Source organism: Rhinolophus ferrumequinum, chromosome 22 (genome assembly GCF_004115265.2).
Source record: "Rhinolophus ferrumequinum isolate MPI-CBG mRhiFer1 chromosome 22, mRhiFer1_v1.p, whole genome shotgun sequence".
NCBI lineage: Eukaryota > Metazoa > Chordata > Mammalia > Chiroptera > Rhinolophidae > Rhinolophus > Rhinolophus ferrumequinum.
In genome coordinates, this window is record NC_046305.1 from 35519038 (window position 1) to 35532326 (window position 13289).

At 36.1% G+C, this 13289-nt stretch overlaps 1 protein-coding gene across 5 annotated transcripts in view; it reads left to right on the forward strand.

Annotated features, from left to right (window-relative positions):
- The window catches only part of AGL (amylo-alpha-1, 6-glucosidase, 4-alpha-glucanotransferase), a 61647-nt gene continuing 48358 nt past the window's right edge, over nt 1–13289 (forward strand). Inside the window, exons 1-4 of one of the 5 annotated variants that reach the window (XM_033092635.1) lie at nt 1–118; nt 963–1112; nt 11924–12134; nt 12684–12850. In XM_033092635.1, the coding sequence (XP_032948526.1) occupies nt 1031–1112; nt 11924–12134; nt 12684–12850 (460 nt within the window). In that variant the 5' untranslated portion in view covers nt 1–118; nt 963–1030. Of the gene's footprint in view, nt 119–192; nt 393–466; nt 885–962; nt 1113–11923; nt 12135–12683; nt 12851–13289 lie in introns of those variants that run through there. The other 4 variants (XM_033092634.1, XM_033092637.1, XM_033092638.1 and 1 more) reach the window with 4 other exon arrangements.

The following is a 13289-nucleotide window of genomic DNA, read 5'->3' on the forward strand; positions in this document are numbered from 1 at the left end:
CGGCCAGCGGCACCCGCGCTCTCGCGAGACTAGCGGTTGCAGTCAGCTGGTGCAGAGCCTCCGGAAGCGGGCTAGCTGGGCTTGCGCGGCCACCCGGCGCTGGCACGCTCGAGGCCAGGTGGGTGGGGTCGAGTGTCTCCGCGGGGACCGGCTCGAGGCGGAGTCACGGGGAAGTCCTCTGCCACTCCCGGAGCGGCCCAGGCCCCGTCCCGCTTCCGCCGCCCCTCCCTTTGCCCTTCACGGCGCTCGGCCCTTCTACTTTGGGGCTTCTTGCTGCGCCTGGGCAGCCTGCCTTTCCCCTTTTTGCTTTCCTTCCCGTCCCCTCTCTGACTGTAACACCAGGGTCGCGGGTCCTGCAGTGTCCCAGGAGCCGCACGTATAACTTGCTGGGTGTAAGTGCGAGGAATGCCGCTGGCCTCTGGGGAAATGCCTTCTATCTATAGCTGTGTCTGTACATCCTATGTCTGGGGCAGCTATTCCAGGGGCAACAACTGCTTTCCTCTGTTCCCATCTCCCCATTGGTGGCTTCCGACCCGAATTTGGGAATGGGGAGATGTCCCACCTGTTATCTTGGAGCCGGCTAATTAATCTCTTGTAAGCAGAAGTGCCATCTGGAGTCTTCAACGCCGGTTGGCTCGGGACTGGGAATTTTACCCCCTAACCCAACTCCATGCTTTCCAATACATACTATTTTTCTCTAAGGCTACTTTAGAATTTTGGTTTTTGTTTTAATTGTAAGAATCTGTAATAACTATTTTTGCTTTGGTCATACTGTGCTTGAAGTGTGGAAACAACTATCACTTGCCTTCTCTGGTCTTGTTTATAAGATTATTTTGTTGTTGTTGTTAGTTTACTCTGCTACGGTTAAAACACGTTTAGAACATGTAAGTGCAGCTGCCAGACTTAGAGAATTTAAGATAATAGTTATTTTGTTTATCTTAACTTTTTTGTTTGTTTCATAGGGGTAATTCATTGGATTTCAGAGTTCTTTTAATTCTTCTGCAAGATTTCAAATTCTCTAGAAGTCAAAATGGGACACAGTGAACAGATTAGAATTTTACTTCTGAACGAAATGGAAAAGCTGGAAAAGACCCTCTTCAGACTTGAACAAGGTCAGTAGCAAGTTATTTGATTAGCTGTTTTTAAAATTTTTAACTCATCATATTAAATTTTTTAAAACTTTAAGATGAATTTAATTTCCTGAGTTTAGGACTTTACTAAACTCTGCAAAGACTGTGCTGTGTTCTAAAAATATTACTAATGAAAGTTGATTTTTTTTGAAAATGTATTGTATCAGTCATGTTAGAAAAGGGATAAAAGAGTCAGGCCACTTTTCTTTGCATGCTAACTTCCACTTAAGATGAGTTGCATATATGATCAGAAGATTGACCATATTATTTCTACTAGCATTTGTTATGAAAATGTAAATTGCTTCATATGTAATTTTATTTTGGGCATAGCTATAGTTTTAGTTATTTATAGCTCTTACTCTTCCTTTACTGGAATTTTGAATTAGCAAAATAGATCACAGAAAAAATAAGCTACTTAAGATTATGAAAAACCTCTCAAATATGGAGAAGGTAAAAGCTGAAAATATTTTTTGCCAAATAAAAAGTGAAATAACTGACCAAATTATGTTGATATATATTTGAGCTGTGATTTAAAAGATCAAATTATACTTCTATAAGACTAATTTAATAGATGCTTTATTTCCTTAGATTTTTAAATTTTCCTACTTTGAAAATATTCCACACTCATTTTTGTTAATATGACTTCTGAAGTAGAAGTTCATGTATGAAAAATAAAATGCAATCCCTTTTATTAGTGTACCAAATGGATATTGGTAGTAGTAAACATTTTGCAGGAATTTCTTTCCCCCCAGTATCTCGAGTTAAATTTTCGAAAATATTTCAACCATCAAATGTGTTACCTCCATGTCAATTTTTCATCTTCTTCCAACTTTAGCATTTGAGATCACTGAGTACTTATTCCATTTTTGGCTTTCCTGACTCTGCACTTTTCTGTTTTGGGTTTTTTTCCTACCCTCTTGAGTACTCCTGGTGGTGTACTCTCTTCCTTCCACATTTCAATTGTGTATATCTGCGAGGAATCCCTTTTTATTTTTCTGTTCTGCCCTCAAAGAATTATGCATTCTCATGGCTTCAGCTGTTGTCTTCATGCTGATGACTCCTTTTGGAAGAAGGGCGTTGAGCTCCTCTACTTGTTTTTTGGAAGCTGGCGATTCTAATGACAAGAGTAGGGAACTAGAATTTTCCTGGCTTTACTGCTAACAAATTGTTTGACTTTGGGCAAGTCACATTAATTCTAAACATTAATTTCTTTATTTGTGAAGTGAAGGTGTTAATTTCTGCTCTTCTACCTGACTGTGTTTTGAGGCTCAAAATTAATAACATATGGCTTTAAATCCTTAAATAGATATAAGGCATTGAAAGATCATATACCTATCTATTCTTGCTCTAGATTCTTGCCTTCATCCCAGTATTATGCTATAGAATGGCCTTAGGATAGCTCCACTTGGATATGCTTAAATCTTACATGTCCACAACCATCTACTTCCCATTCTCAAATCTTCTTTATTTCTCAGCTTTCCTGTTTAGTGATTCTCCATTTTCATAGTTTCCTAGGCTAGAAACTTTGTACTCCTCTTTGGTGATTTATTCTCTGTAACTGCAATCTCTCTTTAACCCCTGTAATTTCTTTCTGAATATCTCTGCTTGCCTGTCTTTCTGTCTCTTCCAAATGCCTGAGTATGGATGCTAGAATAATCTTCCTATGCCATCTCTTCCCTTTTTATTAATTGGTGTCTATAAAGTCAAATGTAAACATCTTTGTCTGGCTTCCAAGACATTCTGTAATGGAATCAACCTTCCCTAGCCAAGATTGCATCTCTTTTTCTTTATTTTAATTTTTTAAAGTTTTCAATTACAGTTGACATACAATATCATATTAGTTTAAGGTGTACGGCATAGTGGTTAGACATTTTATAACTTACAAAGTGATCCCCGGATAGATCTAGTACCTACCTGTCATCATACATAGTTATTACAATATTATTGACTACATTCCTTATGCTGTACTTTATATCCCGTGACTATTTTGTAACAAGATTGTATGTCATTGTCCCCCATATTAGTGTCCTACATCTTTACAGTTACCCTGTGAATTCTCTCCCCAGGGGCTTTTCTCATGCTTGTCCTCACACCTCCACTACTGTCAGATTCCTCCATATCTATTAAATCCTCTTACTATCATTCTGTGTGTTGCCTACCTCTCAACTTGCAGCTAAAATTCCACCTCCTCCATGAAGTCTTTCCATAATTTGTTGTTATCTGCTTTCTTTGATTTTCGATTACACAGTGGGCAGTTAAGTGCTGAACAATTTGCAGTGTCTAAAAACTCGTTAGTCTTATAGTGTCCAACTAGAGTTTAAGATCTAAGAATAGGGACAGTACCACAGACGTAGTGCAGTGTACAACAGTTAATACACCCTTGCTGATTGATTACAAAAAAATGCCAGTTAAAACTAACAAAAATTGTAAATTTATAAATTCAGCCAAGCTATTTGAAGATGGGACTGTGAGGGGTTTGTAAAATAAAAATGATGTGGTTTACTCTGTAACTCTAGTTAAAACCGGTAAATTCAGCCAAAATATAAATGGGAATATGTAAAAAGTTTTGTATAGTGATGATGTAGTCATAGTATTTTAGAAGATAATTGTAATGTGAAAGATGAAGGATCGTTGGATACAAGAAATCATTGAAAAGGCTATTTTAAAAGCATGCTTGGTTAACGATAAGGGTTTAACTACATCAGAGTTGAAAAAGTGGGGACAGAATAGGAGATATTTTAAAATTCATAGGACCAATTTAGTGTGGGAAAAAAAAACTCTGGCAATTTTTAGTTCCTTCATTTTTAGTTGGTCACAAAGCCCTTCTTTACTTTTCCTTAAGTAAAGAACAAAATCAGTATTCCTAAAACCTGGAATCTTTCCATCCTTTATATAGATTGGTCAAATTTCAGTTTTTACTTTTTATTTTTTTAAAGATTTTATTGGGGAAGAGGAACAGGACTTTATTGGGGAACAGTGTGTACTTCCTGCAGACAGCTGGTCCAAATACTGCTTTAGAGATTTTGGATGAGTTTTAACCTTTGTACTGTAGGTTCTGTGAATCCTTGTATAATGAGAAAACCAATATTTGTATAAACTGAACAGGGACAGGTTGTTTAAATATGCTCAGAAAGCTAATCTCTGATATTTGTACTTATTCAAAATGACACCATTTTTTCTGTAATGAATTGAATCATTCTTGCAGAAATGTAGATATTTATGATTCTCACAGTCACTAAGTATTAAAAATTCCAGTTTTAATTATTTGGACAATTATTTTTCAGTCAATCCTTTCATAATTGTAGCTCTAATTTAAAATTTTTTTCCCAATTATAAAATTATAGAAAAGGGCGGCCGGTTGGTTAGAGTGCAGTGCTCATAACACCAACATCGCTGGTTCGATTCCCACATGGGCCAGTGAGCTGTGCCTTCCACAAGTAGAGTGAAAACAATGGCTTGACTTGGAGCTGATGGGTCCTGGAAAAACATACTGTTCCCCAATATTACCCAATAAAAATTAAAAAAAAAAAAATTTTTTTTAAATAAAAATAAATAAAATTATAGAAATGTATAGAAAGTCTTTTTTTCTATGCTTTTTGTTTCAAAACAAAATTTGGTTTATACTATCTAAACAATTTTGAAAAGTGCTTATAGTATTATGGTGTGTGAATGCCACCTCCCTGCTGACTGCCACATTTCAGCCATACTTTTATCCAGAAAGGATTTCAAAAGACCTATATAGATGCATAAAATGTAACAAAATAGAATATGAAAGTAGCCATGTTATTAAATAGCTTTTGATAACATAATTTATAATGAATTCACAATATTCCAGCTAGCAGACTACCATAATTTGTACCATAATTTGTACCACAATTTATTTACTCATTCTCAATCATTAGATATTTAGTTTGTCAGCTTATTTGATTATAATAAATGCAGCTGTGATGAACATCATTATATATAATCTATGTTTACATCGCTGATTAACTCCTCAGAAAATAAATGTCTATATAAAATTATTGGGTCACAATAATGTAAAGATTTTGTAGGGTATCCGATGGACGCTTGTCTCGTTAGGGAGACCACCTCAGGGATGAGGTAGATGCCTGATCACTGCACTGTACACCTGAAGCTGAAGCTGAATAATAATGAATGTCAACTACAATTTTATATATATATATATATATGTATGTGTGTGTATGTATGTGTGTGTATATATATATATAGTTACAAGAAGCGGAATACAGCATTAGGAATAGAGACAGTGGAAATGTAACGGCTCTGTGCCATGTCAGAGGAATAGTGGATGGGGGGAGGGGGTTGTCACTGTGTGAGGGATATAAATGATAAATGTCTAACTATTACATGTTTTTTTTTTTTTCTTTTCTTCAATTTGTTTTTTTCTTTTTGTTTTTTAAGAAGCACTAAAATCTCCGTTAATGAAGTACAGCTGTGGCCTTCCTAACCATTGTTATTACCTGAGGTCAAAGGAAAGCCCGGCTCCTCTGAGGTTGTCAGTACTGAGGAGGTGGGAAAAAAGTTAGAAAAAAAATGACATGGATTGGTAGCTTTTAAAAAAGGAGACACAAAACCTTTTCAGCTGTAGGAATAGGTAAGACTGTTGAAATTTTTTTTTTTTTTTTTTTTTAATTGGGGTGACAATTGTCAGCAAAACTACATAGATTTCAGGTGCGCAACTCTGTATCACATCATCCATAAATCACACTGTGTGTTCACCACCCAGTAACTATTACATGTTTTGTGCACCTGAAACTAACAAAAAAATTATTGTGTCAGAAAGATAAACCTAATTAACAGCATATTTATGCGAAATTGCTTTATAGAAAAATTTGCATATGTTATTACTTGGGAAAGAAATTATTAGTTTCACTGTACAGTGTGAAAAGTAAAAGTGAGTCCCCGGATTTTTGCAAAGTTACTTAACAACTCTATTTGGATTATTTGTTTCTTGCTTGCTAAAGGCATTTACTATGAATAAATTTATACCTATATTTTAGTCCAATCTAGAAATATGGTTAGCAGTATTTATCATTAGACTATATTTTTTAAAAGAATGCCCAGAACTTGCATGACCTCATATTATCCATACTGTACTATGCAAAACAGAGCATTCATATTTCTCTAGGCAATCATAGATGTATTTAATTGGATTAGCGTAAATTGGAAGAGTGCAGCATTCTCTTAATATCTTTTACAGAAATCTTTTTTCCACAGAGAGTATCTTACCCAATGTTTAATATTATGGTGTAGAATTTACCGTCTGTCAAACAGCACTGTGAGAGATTTCTACTAAAAAGCAACTTTAGGCATGACTGAAACATATCTACAAGGTGTGATCAAACAATACAGTGAATGTTTAAATAAAAAATTTATTACAGTAGAAGACACATTGCCATTAAACCCCTTCAGAATACTCCCCCAACACCCTTACCCCATGATTCTTGCCACTTTCTGAAGCATTTTGTCTTTTTTTTTCCCCTTTGCCTATTTGTAAGGTATTCTCTTTGTCACTGGTTTTGACCAATTTGATTTGGATGTTCCTCGGTGTAATTTTCTTCATGTTTCTCATTTGGGAGGTTTGTTAAAGTTCTTCGATCTGGAAGTTTATTGTTTTCATCAAATTTGGGAGTTTTTGAACCCATTACTTCTCTGAGGACTCTAGTCACCTGTATATTAGGCCACTTGAATTGTCCCACAGGTCATGGATGCTCTTTCAGTTTTCTTTAGACTTGTTTTTCCCTCTTTTTTTGTTTCATTTTGCATAGTTTCTAGTCCTATGTCTTGAAATTCACTAATCTTTTTTTCTGCCATGTCTCAACATCCATTAATTCCATCTTGTGTATTTTTCATCACAGACATTTGTAGTTTTCATCTCTAAAAGTTTGATATGGATCTTTTTTGTTTTTGTTTTTGTATTTTTTCTATTTCTCATGACTTGACTAACTTTTTGAACATATGGAATATAGTTATGATAACAGATGGCCTTCCTTATCTTAGTTCAACATCTATGTCATTTCTGGGTTGGTTTTTATTGATTTGTTATTCTTCTTGTTATGGGCTATGTTTTCCTGCTTTTTATGTCTCATCTTTTTTAGATGCTAGACATTGTCAATTTTACTTTGTTGGGTGCTGGATATTTTTGGATTCTTCTAAATGTTCTTGGTCTTTGTTCTGGATGAAATTAAATTACTTGGAAATAATTCACTGTATTTTGCCATGTATAATGCGCTCCCATGTATAATGCACACCCATGTTTTTGGCCCAAACTTTCAGGGGGAAAAATCTTTCGTTTTAGTTTTTTAATTCAAATTGTTATTTGTTTACATTTAGGAACTTGTTTTTTGTATTATAAAGGAATTTTAGCATTTATTTTTTAACGTATTATGGTACAAGAAATTTTTATGTAACAAATAATTACAAAACACAAAAACAGATACAAGGTACTAGAAATTTTATGCACCAGTAATAAATTTACGGTATTTATACATCATAGAAGGCCAAGAACTCTTCATCGTTGCAAGTTTGTCGTAAGTTCAACAAAACCGATTATTGTATTCCAGGGTATTATTTTGCATACAGATATTGTTATTTATTTCTAGAGTTATACTTTTAACTCGTAAGCATAAATAAAAAAATTTAAAACATTTATATAGATACAGAATTAGTACTACCCATGTATAATGCGCATCCTTATTTTTCCTTTACAAATTTGGACAAAAAAGGTGCACATTATACACAGCAAAATACGGTAATCCTTTTGAGTTTTACTTTTATGATTTGTTAAGCCAGTCTAGAACTATTCCCTGTCTAGGGCTCATTAATCCCCACTACTGAAGCAAGATCCTTCTGAACTGTCTACCCAGTGCCTCATGAGTTATGAGTCTTTCCAGTCTATCTGGTAAGAACAAGCACTATTCCTGGTCTGTTATTTTCCTCACAGACATGAACTGATCAATATACTCCGCTGAATACTAACGGGAGACAGACCTTCCACAGATCCTTGGAGTTCTCTCTCTATGCATCTTTCTCCTCCTCTCTCACCATGCTTGTGCAAACTCTAGTTGCCTTAGATTCCACAGATTCTTAGCTTCATCTCTTCAGTGCAGGAAGTGGGTTGAGCTGTGCCTGGGTTCCTCCCCCCTGTGCCTCAACCTAGAAACTCTTTCATGGTTGGCAGGGGCAGTGGTAGGGCTCACCTTGTTTATTTTCCATCTCTCAGGGATCACTGTCCTTTGTGGCCTCATGTCCAGGGTCTTGAAAACAATCATTTTATGTATTTGGTGTGTTTTGTTGTTGTTTTTTTAATTTCAAGGAGGGGGGTAAATCCAATCCCTTTTATTCCATCTTTGCCAGAAGCAGAAATCTTAGGTCTTTTATATCTTCTGTTTCCGTTCTGTAAAATACCCTACGTAAGTTTGGTCAACTCTCTCACCTTCTCTAGCAGTTTTTTATTGGACGCTGGACATTGTGAACATTGTGTCTCTGGATTTTGTTGTCTTGCTTTAAAGGAGTGATGAGTTTTATTTTAGAAGCCATTTACTTTATCTGTAGATTAGCTTAATCCTTTTGAGGCTTGTTTTTAAGCTTTGATGGGATAGGTTTATAGTAGTTTTTACTCTAGGATTACTTCAGCCCTACTACTTAAAGCATGGCTCTTTCGTTTTTGCCTTTTTTTTTTTTTTAACTTTTTTTTGGCGGGGGGTGGTGGATATTAAGGAACAGTATGTTTCTCCAGGGCCCATCAGTTCCAAGTTGTCCTTCAATCTAGACATGGAGGACGCAGCTCAGCTCCAAATTCAGTTGCCATTTTCAATCTTTAGTTGCAGGGGGTGCAGCCCACCATCCCATGCGAGAATTGAACCGGCAACTTTGTTGTTGAAAGCTCGAGCTCTAACCAACTGAGCCACCTGGCTGCCCAAGGAATGGCTCTTTTGAATACAAGTATTCAACAAGGTCTCTACTCTGGCTGCTTAAAAATTGTAATGTCTCCTGCGCTTCAGTGAGCTCTGCGAATTGTTCAATTTACAGCTCCTAGTAGTTACTCTTTATCCAGTCTCAAGGAGTTGAACCCTTCTCATGTACAGCTAGCTTAGTATTCAGGCAGACTCAAGATAAAACCTCACGTAAACTTTCTGGAGCTCTTCCTTTGCATGGCTCCCTTTTCTGCAATACTCTTCCCTGAAAATTGCAGTCTCTTCACCCTCCTCAAACTCTAACCTCTGCTTCCTCAAATCTGTGAGACTGCTGTTCCTGCTCCCTGTGTCACAGCCAAGGAAGACCCCCAGTCTGAAAGCTAGAGAGTTCATAGAAATCACCCTTCTCTCAGGCATCACAGTCTTTCACTGCCTATTTCTGAAAACAGTTGTCTTATATATTCCTTCTAGTTTTTCACCAGAGGGCAAGTCCAGTATCAGTCATTCCATTATGGCCAGAAGCACATGTCTTCAGAGTGATATTTTTAATGCACAAGTTAGGTCATGTCACTCCTCTGCTCAGAACTGTTCACTGGCTCCTCATTTCATCAAAGAAGCCAAAATACTTACAATGGCCTTCAAGATTCTGCATGTTCTGGCTTCCCGTTACCTTTCTTTCCTCATATCCTGCTACTCCTTTCAATCCTGGCATACTGAGCTTCTTGTTATTTTGGGAATCACTGTGCATGCTTCTACCCTAGTACTTTTGTGCTCTCTGCTTCCTTTGCCTGGTCAGCACTTCCCCTGGATGGCCATGGATAGCCAAGTGGCTAACTCCCTCACTTGTCTCAAGTAATCATCCTACTTTAATTTCTCAGTAATCATCCTACTTAAAATTACTACCACCTCCTCACCATCTCCCCTTCTCTCCTGTTTTCCTTATGCTGCTCTGATAGTTTTTTTCTCTTAGCATTTATCCCTTCCTGACATACTATTTTTTCTTAACTTATTTCTCATGTTCATTGTTTAATGGCCGCCTTCCCCTTTTAGGACTCAAGCTCCACAAGGACAGAGAGCATTATCTGTTTTGTTCCCTGTTACATGGCATTCGCTCAGTACTATTTTTATTACTTTGTTGGGTGTTTCATAAATTGAGCGTTAAAAGTATAAATATTAGTATGCCTCTTCTCACAAAGTTCTTTAAGCTTAAATATTACAAGCAGCAGAACTAAATTTTCCTGCCTTCATCAGTTATTATTGCCCATCATTAATTGAAATGTTCTATTCATGTTTAAAATGTATATGCTTTATATTTCTAATACACTTTACCATAATCAGAATTTTCATATTCTAATAATTAGAATCAAGGTTTGTAGTCTGTCTTGAACCAACGAAAATTTTCTTTTTACAGTATAGTTATAACTATAATGTGTTATTTTTTTACCTCTGTGGCAAAATACTTGTAATACAATATAGAAGTCTCAGATACATTTTGATAGAACTAGCTTGGCTTGTGCAAAAGTGGGAATGACTGGCTCTCAGAATTCCAAGACAGGCTTAAATAACTAAACCCTGAAGAGGAGGGATATAGGCAGTAGTATGCTGGAGTCACGGGTGTGGCTCACAAGAGTTGATTGTGCATATTCCCGATTCCGTGGGCAGTGATGTCAAATTGGTATCTTGAGATTGTCCAGTGGTGAGATTGTTTACGCCAGGAAGTCAGCAGACACTGCAGATAAGAGCACCTCATCACACCCGCCCCACCCACAGCCCGTACAGCCACTTATTAAGCCTTTATTACCACACCTCTGGATTTGAGGGGATATCAGGAACAACGAGTGTCATGGACTCAAATGCCTCTAGAACTCCTGTTAGAAATCCGAATTCTGCCTGTCTAAAGGTTGACTTCTCTCAGGGACAGCTGGCTTTCTCCATCAGATGAGGTAGTTGTCCCAGGATATCTCCCAGCCTTTACGTACTATCACATACTCTGACACCACAGAGAAACTCACTTTCTCTGTTGCAGTTTGAAAAATACTAGCAAAGGTCTCTGGTTAGATCCTTACTGCTGGGCAGTCAGTTCAGGGGTGGGGGTGGGGGATTGGAAGGGGTTGTGCGGATCATAGGAAGTGGGTCATTTAAGAACTGGCATATCCCAAAGGAGCCATGGGAATAGGAATCAGTTTCCAGGAGAAGGATAGTACAGAACAGGCAGTTCTGTGATGTATACTATATATTAAAATACAAAATTCAGCTAAATTGGAATACAAAGTAGTTCCAAAAACAGCATTACATATTTGGAGTATTTTAAACATGGTTGAGAAATTAGAGTTTTTATAATACTTTAAATAAAACATCTATTTTTTTATTTTAATGAAATGTTTTGGGGTAACATTGGTTAATAACATAAGTTTCAGGTGTACAACTTTATAATACAACATCTGTAGACTCCATTGTGTGCACATCACCCACATTCAGTCTCCTTCTGTCATCATATGTTTGACCCCCTTTACCCTCTTCGTCCTCTCCTCACTCCCTTTTCCCTCAGATAACCACTATTCTGTTGTTTGTATCTGTGAGTTTGTTTATTTTGTTTGTTTGTTTGTTTGTTGCTTTTCGTTTTATATCCCACACATGGGTGAAATCATATGGTTCTTGTCCTTTTCTGACTGACTTATTTCACTTAGCATGATAGTCTGAAGAGCCAGACATTGTTGCAAATGACAATATTTCACTTTTTATGGTTGAGTAGTATTCCTTTGTTTATATATGCCACTTCTTTATCCAAAACATCTGTTTTTTAGTTTGGTAATTTAAATCCTACTATGAGTTTATTAAAATGGGCTTTTTGTTTAGGGTTTGAACTACAGTTCCGATTAGGCCCAACTTTACAGGGAAAGGCAGTTACTGTACACACAAATTACCCATTTCCTGGAGAAACATTTAATCGAGAAAAATTTCGTTCCCTGGAATGGGAAAATCCCTCAGAAAGAGAAGATGATTCTGATAAATACTGTAAACTTAATCTTCAACAAGCTGGATCATTTCAGTATTACTTCCTTCAAGGGTAAGTCATGTGTTCTGTATGTAAAACAAAAGTTTATTTTATAATTTGAACTTATCTAATTTATAAAAAGTCACTATATGAACCATACAGTGCAATTTTTACAGGAGTTTCTTGAGACGCAAATTTAATATGGTTCGTCAGTTTCTAGAAAGTGATCGTAAGGCTCATTGCAGATTCAAAGTTTTGTTGTTGTTTTACGTAAAAGCTTAAATACTCTAGTCTTTTCATGCAACCAGATTGTAGGATACTTTTTACCTGAATGCCCTTGTTATTACTGGCAAATTTTAGTACACTTATTTATTCCTTAAAGCAAAATTATTATATATATTATATGTATTGTATTACGTTATTATGTAGAGATTAGAAAAGAATAAAATTTGGCTTTTCCATTTAGTTTTGTTACAACTCTTTAAATGATTTTATGTGTTTTGAAATATATTTTTAAATGGAACAATTCACTACCAGTTAGAGATTCATACTAGCAGTTGAGGATTTTTTTTTTTCCTATCATTAATTGAGAAGTTTCTGTTTTGGTGTTTTTTTCCTTAGAAATGAGAAAAGTGGCGGGGGTTATATAGTCGTGGACCCTATTTTACATGTTGGTGCTGATAATCGTGTGTTACCCTTGGACTGTATTACTCACCAGACATTTTTAGCTAAGTGTTTAGGACCCTTTGATGAATGGGAAAGCAGACTTAGGGTTGCAAAAGAATCAGGTAATGTCAGCTTTCTTTCTTTTCTTCTTTTAAAAAATAAATGTTATTGTCTGTGATACAGATTTCGAAGGCTTTGGGTTCGCCTTTCAATTTTGCTTCTTAGTATATTTAGTAATATACATAGATGGAACCATTTGAAATTGTTGATACTTGACCATTTTTAACCTGTAAAAATGATAAATTGTATGGTTGAATTTAATAAATTAAGGAACTCTGTTATAAAATGTGATCATTATTATTTCTAAGACTACTTTGATATTTAAAAATTACTAGTAAGCTATTAAAATGTGTTGGAAAATGCATTATCATTATGCATCATTTTAATTCAACACACCAATAAACACTCCTCCATGTGGAAGGCATGTATAGATGGCTCTCATACGTACCAGAGTAAATGCAACTTAAGTTATAGTTTACTGTTCAATAAAGGGTAATACTA